The sequence below is a fragment of the Pygoscelis adeliae genome, unplaced genomic scaffold (assembly GCF_000699105.1).
Source record: "Pygoscelis adeliae isolate BGI_AS28 unplaced genomic scaffold, ASM69910v1 Scaffold183, whole genome shotgun sequence".
NCBI lineage: Eukaryota > Metazoa > Chordata > Aves > Sphenisciformes > Spheniscidae > Pygoscelis > Pygoscelis adeliae.
Window position 1 is genome coordinate 1,912,760 of NW_008824536.1, and position 8,898 is coordinate 1,921,657.

Below are 8,898 nucleotides of genomic sequence, written 5' to 3' on the forward strand. Positions count from 1 at the left end.
ATATCACTGCCTTGATCTAATAAGCAACTACATTAATACCAGCTGTGTGGATAGAGAGAGGAAATATGAAAATGTTCATTAAGCATTATGGCCCCACTTATCTCCCTCATGACTTCAGTGGAGATGTGCCAATTCCTGCATGACGCAATTATGGTCCCCAATATCAAACCTGAAAGAAAAGCAATGAGGGTGTCACTTAGTACAAATTCTTACAAATTTCCCTGTCAAGAAATCTCTCTTATACTTACTGCTGGAGGACACATTCACTCATATTTGGATGATTAAAAGTGAAATACTTAGTTCAATGATTCTAGCAAATTGAAAATCAATTTGCTTCCCACACACATTTTACTGTGCTCATTTGTGTTGTCTCCTCACATTCAGAATTGGTTCACAACTCTTATTCACAAACTCCCTTGCACACAGAGATTAAACAAAACACAGAGCCAATATCCCAGTTCAACAGAGCACTTGCACATAAATGTTCCTAGAGGAATCAAGCTTTGACTTCAGTACATGCTTTGATGCTTCACCAAATCAAGGGTCAATTTAATAAAATCTTAATAACCAGATGATCAAAACAGTTGCTTTAAACAAGAGATGACTAAATGCCTCTAGAGCTTTGCATACATACAGAAAATAATTACAGTATTTACAAAGGAGTCAAATGGAGTTAAGCACTCATATCCTACGGAAAGTCAACGTGAGTGTAAAATGTTTGGACTACAGTCAGCTAACATTTGCCTGCCACAATGTCAGCAGTGACACAGCACTGCAGAAGTATGAGAATAAAACACAATCATTAGCTTACTGAAAAAGAAAAAAATACCACAGCAAAATAAATGTTGTTTTCACACAGCTGTCTTTTCTACTTCCCTTTCCCTCACAGAACGTGGGAGTTCACAACCTAAAAACAAACATTAGGAAACCAGGAAATCTCAGCGGTGATCTCCACACATACCACCCTAAGAGCAGTGGACTTTGCAACAAAACATGAACCACAAACTCAGGAAAAATACAGTTCAGTTAGCACCTCCCTGGAACAAGACCACACCATGCAAAACCTACTCCCCGAAAAATATGTCCTTACAGGGCACTTTGGAGAAATATGCTTCCTTCTTATACTGCTCTGAAAAAGAAGCAAGGCTAGCAGAGCAGAGCAAAGCCACCTTTTCCTACAGCAGAGTCCACAGGGTAGGGCACAGCTTCTTCCAACACAGGACTCCCATTCCCTGTCCCCTTTATGCCACTCATTTGATATAAGCCCAAGAATTCATTGCAATTCCCCTGGCCCAAGGATACTCCTTGCAGGCACTAACTTGCCAAAGGCAGATGATGAGCCAGGTGCCACTCAAATTAGGCCAAAAATGTTCTGAACAGGGTCCCACTACAGATCATTTTCACTGGCAAAACCCGGCATGGTACACAACTGAGATTACAGTCAGCCTCCTGGATCCAGGGAACTGGCTCTGCAATGGAGCTACACAAAACAACCCGCCAGCCAGATCTCTACCTACAACTCAGGCTAGTCAGGTCCTACCTCTTCCGCGAGACTGCTAAAGGCTGCCAGCTTGTGGTGTGTTTGCGATATGGGAGAGAGACTTGTCTTGTCTGCAAGTTCCATACAGAAACCCTCAAACTACTGCCCAGGGGCGGCTCATGGAGCATGACCAGCTTTTGCCACGGCTACCCGCTCAAGTTTCAATTCATCAGTTTGTAGCATCTGGATATTCTTTTCCCTGACTCCTGATACTGCATCCCTGTGTGTACAGGTTCAGAAATTCCACAGCACAGAGCCATGGTTTTCAAATTCTCTCAATTTGCAGGCCCCATTTCCTCCACACAGGATCTTGCAGCTTACTGCCACTGATTTTTTTTTGATCGCATGAAGCAGTCCACAAGTCATCAGATGGAAAACTAACAGAACTGCTGACCTGTCAGCTAGGTCTAACTCTAAAAACCAGGAAAACTTCTGCATCTTTTCTACCCTTAGTTACTCTTACAGTCCCCCAAAATAATTAAGTACAGCAGCATTTAGGTCTTTCTTCTTTCACAAATGTTATTTCCCAAACGCTTAACATGAATTTTTAGGCTGCTAAATCCTCTACATCATGTTTATCACCACAGCTGGCAAACCAGATTGCATGCTCTCTCCCTTGGAAAAGGTTACAGCTGTGAACAGAAACTCTCTTAGAGCCAAAAGGTGCTTTTCTTCTGTGCAGTTTGGGGATCAGGTACTCCTAACAATGCAAAAATCAAGGGACTACAGCTGCTGCTGCACAGATACCTGCCTCACATGCTATAGTTCTCAGACTTGCAGCACACCATTTAAGCTCCGTCTCTGTGCCATCTTTCAGACCTGCATGATTGCCCAGCTTTAGGTCTTACAGATCTTTTCTCATCCGTTTGCATTAAAAATATATAGCAATTGTTTCCTAACTCCATCTCCAGTGTTTTCCTTGTGGAGCACTGAAGCAAAAGGTCCTGGTTTTCCCCAAAATTTGACTGCAAACTTTACATGGTCAAAACAAAACATTATTCGCACGAGGAATTCAGAAACACATTTTCAATTCTTTATTTTCTACTGGGTTAACAGCCCACTCCAATTAAAACAGTCCGCTTCCAAAAAAGAGAGCAAGCTCCTCGATTCTCAGTGTATGTTTTGAAGTGTTCTGGAACTGAAGAACAGTGAAATACCCAATGGCAATACCATACTTGATGAGAAACTTGATGAGAAACTTAATTCAATACGACTAAACCATTCCAAGGTTCATCCTCTTATTCTCTAACCTTTTACAAACTTCTGGATTGCACATCCTCCTTAACACAGGACTCTCTTTATACCTGACTCTTTGCTTCCTTATCACTAACAAAATCTTAATTCAAAGTACATACCTGTGCTCAGAACCTAGGACCAACAACCCTCCATGAAAGCTTCCAGGTTTTGCAGCAATACAAACCCTTTAGCAATAACTTAAAATTCATACCTTAAGCTTGGTTTTGTATTCACGCAGCACTCTCCTCCACAAGGACTCCCCCAGGACTGTGCTGAACAGCTGCTAATTGTATAACAAATATATAGTGCACTTCACCTGTTACTACAGTGATTTTTTTTTTTTTTCCCTTAAGGGTGACGTTTGCCCAGTCAGGGGATCCACTTTGGCAAAGTCCCAACATGTTGAATGCTATCAAAATACAGACCAAGAAAACTGCCTCTGCTTCACAAAGTTTAGAGAGCAAAAGTAAACCTTAAAAGCGCAAGGGAAGAGCATAATTTTAGTTAGCAGAAGAAAGTGGTCAGCAGAAGCCTACATTGAGCTAGATTTCAGTAATCTAGAAAACAAATTCTTAACTGTGTAGCTTTGTGTAAATTCCTTTAGCACAGAAAAGCCAGCATGGAAAAACCACACACAGTAACTTAAAAGGTGTGACAGCACAGTCAGTACAGGGACAAGGGTGATGATCTTAACGAGGGGGAGAGATGCAAACAGGCCTAGGAAGTAGTAACCTGTGCTTCACGCAACAGCAAAGGGAAAGCCAATACACTTCTGAGGCCTCTTGTCCTTAAGCAGTACAACAGACTGAAATAATAGGAGGACTGATGACAAAATCCAGCTGGACAAGGAGGTGGTAGCATAGACAATGGTGATCTGAGAGACGAACTGCATTCACAAGAGAAAAGCACTCCACTGGCCTGTGGAGTCAGAGCCACACGCTGAAGGAAGACACTGAGGGCAGAAATACATACAACTGAGGGATCAGATGGGTCATCAACATGGACGCTGAGGGATAAATGTGAATGACTGAAAATGTGCCAAAAAACAGTGTTGACAAAGAGAAGTGATGGTGAGAAGCTGGGAGGATGAAGCAGGAGCAAACAAAAAAAAGAGGAAAAAAAACCAGGGTAAAGTGGTAAAAGGAAGCTATAAGGCCTGGAAGCGGCAAACACCTTGCACAGTCTGAAACCAAAATAGGAAATAAGAAAGGAAAGCCTCAGCAGGAGGGCAGCTGTGGCACAAACACATTCAGGTCTCTGTGAGATATTCAAGTGACTGAGGTATGTAGAAGGTGCCCATCTGGTATTTAGATGGCAGTTACAGAAAGCAAGAGAAGATAGCAATGGCAGGAGGATGTGTGACACGTGGCAGAACTTAAATGCAGATACAGGGAGCGCTATGTCATGTGAAAGGGAATGGGTGGTACAGGGGTGCAGAATATGAATTTGCTTTAGTGACAGGAAATAAGTCTTATGAGGAAAAGGGAAGAGCACTCAGCTGATGAGAAACCAACGAACAGTAAGAACAAGAAACCTGTGAGAGGAAAGGGTACAGGAAAGAGGCATGACAGATGAGCAACAGATGACCTAGTCAAAAAATACCACATATTAGCTTAGCAGCAGTTCCACCTGTCAAACTGCATTGCCAGGGTATGGACTGTGCCACAGGGACTGCCTGGGAGAGCTTGTGGAGCTTTTGGGAGAGAGTTACTGCCTGCTAGTAAAGTGCTGTATGCACTCAAGAAGTGGCAGGGACTTTCATCCCCCCTTTCTAGACAACAACGTGCAGCATTTTGAATGACCCACATCTGCAACACCCTTGGTCTCCACGGACACCATTCCTGCAGGAATATGTACACATCCAGGGAGAGCCTTGCACACACAGCTGCCCTGCACACAGTGCTGCTGCAGTGTCTTGGAAAACAGCTGTTGCCAGGCTATACAAGTTTTTTAGAACTGAACTCATACTAGGGCTGGAACATCCTAGTCAACAATGGAATATCATTGTGAAATACTTCTCAGGTGTGTTCCTTACCTTTCAAAATTCATATTAAAAGGCAGAAAATGTTGTTGTAAGGAAGAATTTTTTTAATCTTCAAAGAACAGCTAAACTGCAAAATACACAGAACATTTCCTCCAAGAAAACCAGAGGGTGTATCTCTTAATTTACAGTGTCAGACTATGAAAAAATAGTATTCTGAAGTATGAAAGCAGCATACAAAAATATGGAAAAACACCAAGACCTTTAATAAAAATATTAAAGTCTTCAGACTAACTTGAGCTCTTGATGTGCTTTGCAGTAATCACCAAAAATGAAACAGCAGAGTCCCTTAAAGCCCAAACACAATTTGAGTTACAAAATAACTTGAAATTCTTAATCTATTTACAACATAAGGGCAGAAAGTGTTATTTTAAGGTGCAGGCACAGAAACAAGTTCTCATGTGATAAGAAGCTAACTTACTAACCATACGGTAAAAGCAAGATCATCTTAAATAGATAAAAGAAGTATCTCACATTTATACAAGACAAGAGCTTTCATACATGCAAGCAGTTCACAGGCACCTTAGCTTACTTTATGGACATGCGTGCTGATGCCCTTTGCAACCACCTTTCTGCGCAGAAGAAACCTTCTCTTGTAGATGACTCATCATAGCCTGCAAAAGCGTATTAAAGAGCTCACTTCGCTGTAGCTGAAAACTATGGGGCATTCCACAAGGATTAACTGCCCCAAGTGCTCAAAACAGCCCCCAAATAACACTGGGGTTACCACTTAATAACACTTATATTTATGAGATTTATATTGAACGCTTCCCATAGTTGTAATGTTAAAATTTTAAGAAAAAAATTACTAGATCAAGCATTCTCAATATCCAGGTTTGGGTTTTAAGAAGTACTGCGTAAAGATCAGTTACGTGGCTCGTCCTCAGCCACCCCTTCTTGAATTCAGTCCTCTGCTGAAAAATAATCTTCATCTCTCACTTCTCTGTATTGCATTGAGGCCTCCCCCTCTGGTTCAAACCTGAGCATTTTTATATTCAATCTCTCTGCAAGCTTCTGTGCTGCAAGCTTGGCTTGCATTTCCTATATAAAAGAAGAAAAAAAAGGACACAAGTTAGAAAAAGTGTTCAATTGTCATTTTTATCTCGGTCGTGAAAAAACTAACATACTAAAGTATAAACTTGATATAATAACATTAGTAATTCCAGAGTAGGCTTAATTAAAAGTTTTAGTAACTAGCAAAGAAATTTCAGTGTCTTTTCACACTTAGACATAACTATGCTATTAATATTTGAAGACCTTTTTATAAGAGTTGAAATTCCCCATGTGGCAGTCCTCACCTGTGATACACTAATGTCAGCTTTAACAGAACAAAATCAGTCCACATAAGAGAGCAGCTGTGCACAGTAACCACGTAGCAATAGCAATGCTTGTCATTCAGCAACCTCAGCAAAAAATCTGTCTCCATTTTTCCAAATAAATTACCTCCCTTAAAGTGCCAAGATGACTAAATTATCAAGTGCTTTTAAAACAATAAGCAGCAACAAACACTTTTACAATAGTGTCTAATTTAAACATTAGCTTGGCACTACCTGACGAGTCAAAATCAAAATCCATTGCAACAGAATTTGAAGGACCTCAGAACTCGGACTCTTCAGGCACAGCATAAAGGCAAACGCAGATACTTGCATATTTTAAGAATAGCAAATACTGCTAGGCCTTCATTTATACGAGGGCCAAAAACTCTTTAAAGAATAATAGGCAAGGTATACATTTAAATTTCTAGTCAGAGGTGAAGTAAGCGCAATGAGGTTAGCATATCAACACACGAATAACAACACTAGATTCTGTTTAATGCAGGAATAACAGTTTCAGAAGGAATTAATATATTATTTAATTACATCATTAAAAGAATCAAATACAAGAAAAAGTGCCTTTCCTCAAAGACTGCCCATCTCAATTTCATCATCAAATTAATCAGAATGAAAAGATCCCTTTATGCTTCCGTTTTTTAGGAGTGATCCCAATTATATAATTACTTCTCAGACCAAATCTTAAATCGTACCTCATAAGCTTCTTTTTGCCGTATCTGAATTGCTATGGATTCCTCTATGGATAATAGCTTAGCAGGGGAATGGTGAAGCGGTGGCAGCCGAGCTGCTGTGATGTCATTCAAATGTTTCTTTTCTCTAAGTCGTCTTTCTTCAGTAGTAATTGGAGAGCCAAATCCCCCCGGTGATTGACTGGATGAGGAACCATGCGATGATCCACTTTGCTCTCCTGATAACCTGGAAGAGATAAAACATAAAAGTTGTGACCCAAATTTGCAGTACAAGGTTGAACAACTTCAGTTCCAAGACTTGTTACTTTCAACATGTAAGAGTTGAAAAGAAATCTGAAGTGTTATGACACCATAAGCAAATAAAAAATAAGCAGTGCTCAGAAAAACTAAAAAGACTTCTCTGCAGAGAGACAATATCACAAGTTACTCCTGATACTGAACAAAAAAGGTACGCCAATTAATTAGCAAGCATGAAATAGCAATGCTTTGGGAGTCACACGAAGTATAAACTGCTACTGCTACCAGTGCAGACAATGTGAATTGTAATTTCTCTAGAGGTGCAGGAAAAGCAAAAGGCTACCTGCTGTTAAAGTTCTACATGTTCTAGAATTGATCCGCAAGAAAGTTTTGCCAGTTTTTTAAGTTTTGTAGCTTAAGCTATGAAACTCTATGAAGATTCATGACAATTGTTTCACCGCTCAATATTGAGATTCTGTGGAATTTAATGCTAAAGAGCCAATATATTAACCTCGCATGTCAACTGACTTTAAATCTCTCTAATCACCCCAAGAAAATAAACCTACCATGCTTGTTCCGTACCATTTCCAATTTTATTCAAGTCAATTATTTCACAAAAGGTTTTTCTGTTCCATAATACTTACACATTTGTTTTAAATTTGCTTTTTTTTATGACTGGGTTCTTGGCTCTAGACTCTAGAACTTCAATATAATGCGGTGTCTTGGGGTGCAGGCTTCCGAAGATATTGCCCTTACGTTTAGCCACATTCTGCTCTTTTTCCAATACTTTTTCGCTATTATCCCCATCTACAATTGTAACTTTTTGAAAGGCATCAACCAGCACGTCTTTACTGTTGTCCAAAGCAGTGGTACCATCCTCAGTATTGCCCTGAGATACCTGCCGATCACTTTTCAGATGACTGCTTGTGGCTGACTTGGAGATGACTTCACAAAAAAGATTCTGATCTTTTGTAACAGTCTTCACTTTATCATTCTTCCTCTGAGTCCTTTGATTTTCCAGAGCTGTATTTGTGGCATCTTGCTTAATACATTCTACCTCCTGCCTTTGGGAAGAAATCTCAGAAACTTCAGTATTAGAGTTTTCATTAAATACTGAGCAATCTTCACAGTTCAGTGTGTCCTTGTCTAGGATAACTTGCCGTTTGCTTGTATTAATCTCCTCCTGTTTCACCTGAAACTCCAATCTGACAGCAGATAACAGCTCAGCCGTCCTTGCTAATTCTTCCTCTTGTAAAACGGCAAGTGTCAGCTTTTCAGCAAAATCGGAGATCTTCTTACCCTTATCTGGAAGCCTAGAAATGAATTTCCTGAGACAAAAAAAAAAAAAAAAAAATTTAACAGGGTATAAACAAACCTATTTCAATCTGATATGCAGAACTTTTATTACAGTTAACGTAGCAGGTTGCTCATTCTAGCATTGTTTCTTATTGACATACTGGATTTCTGAACAGCGGTAAGACACAAAGCACTTGCAGCCTCAGATGTATACTGTGATAAAGCAACTATTACATTTGTTTCTGCTCAAAGACGTAACCGCTGCTCTGAAAAGCGCAGCGTGCAAATATTGTTCAGTATTTTCATCCAAGTGGAGTACACAGATTTTTCTGTCCATGTTCCCAGAAATAACCACACAGACGTTACTGTGAACGCCCACGGGCTGTAAACCCGCACAGACGGGTGTGATTTGAAGGACGTCCCCCGGCTGTGATCTCGACAGCCCGGGCAGGAAGGCGCTGCGCGGCTCCGCAGCCTAACGCGGCGACAGAGAAGCCACAGAGCGGCCGGGCGGGGACAGGGCCCAAG

At 40.6% G+C, this 8,898-nt stretch overlaps 1 protein-coding gene across 1 annotated transcript in view; it reads right to left on the reverse strand.

Moving 5' to 3' along the window:
* Nucleotides 1-5,246: 5,246 nt before the first annotated feature.
* Nucleotides 5,247-8,898, reverse strand: part of LOC103914862 (myocardial zonula adherens protein-like) — a 53,845-nt gene continuing 50,193 nt past the window's right edge. The window contains exons 12-14 of the mRNA XM_009321584.1: nt 7,719-8,402; nt 6,841-7,063; nt 5,247-5,858 (exon numbers count right to left, since the gene is read on the reverse strand). Of these exons, the coding sequence (XP_009319859.1) occupies nt 5,721-5,858; nt 6,841-7,063; nt 7,719-8,402 (1,045 nt within the window). The 3' untranslated portion in view covers nt 5,247-5,720. The remainder of the gene's footprint in view (nt 5,859-6,840; nt 7,064-7,718; nt 8,403-8,898) is intronic.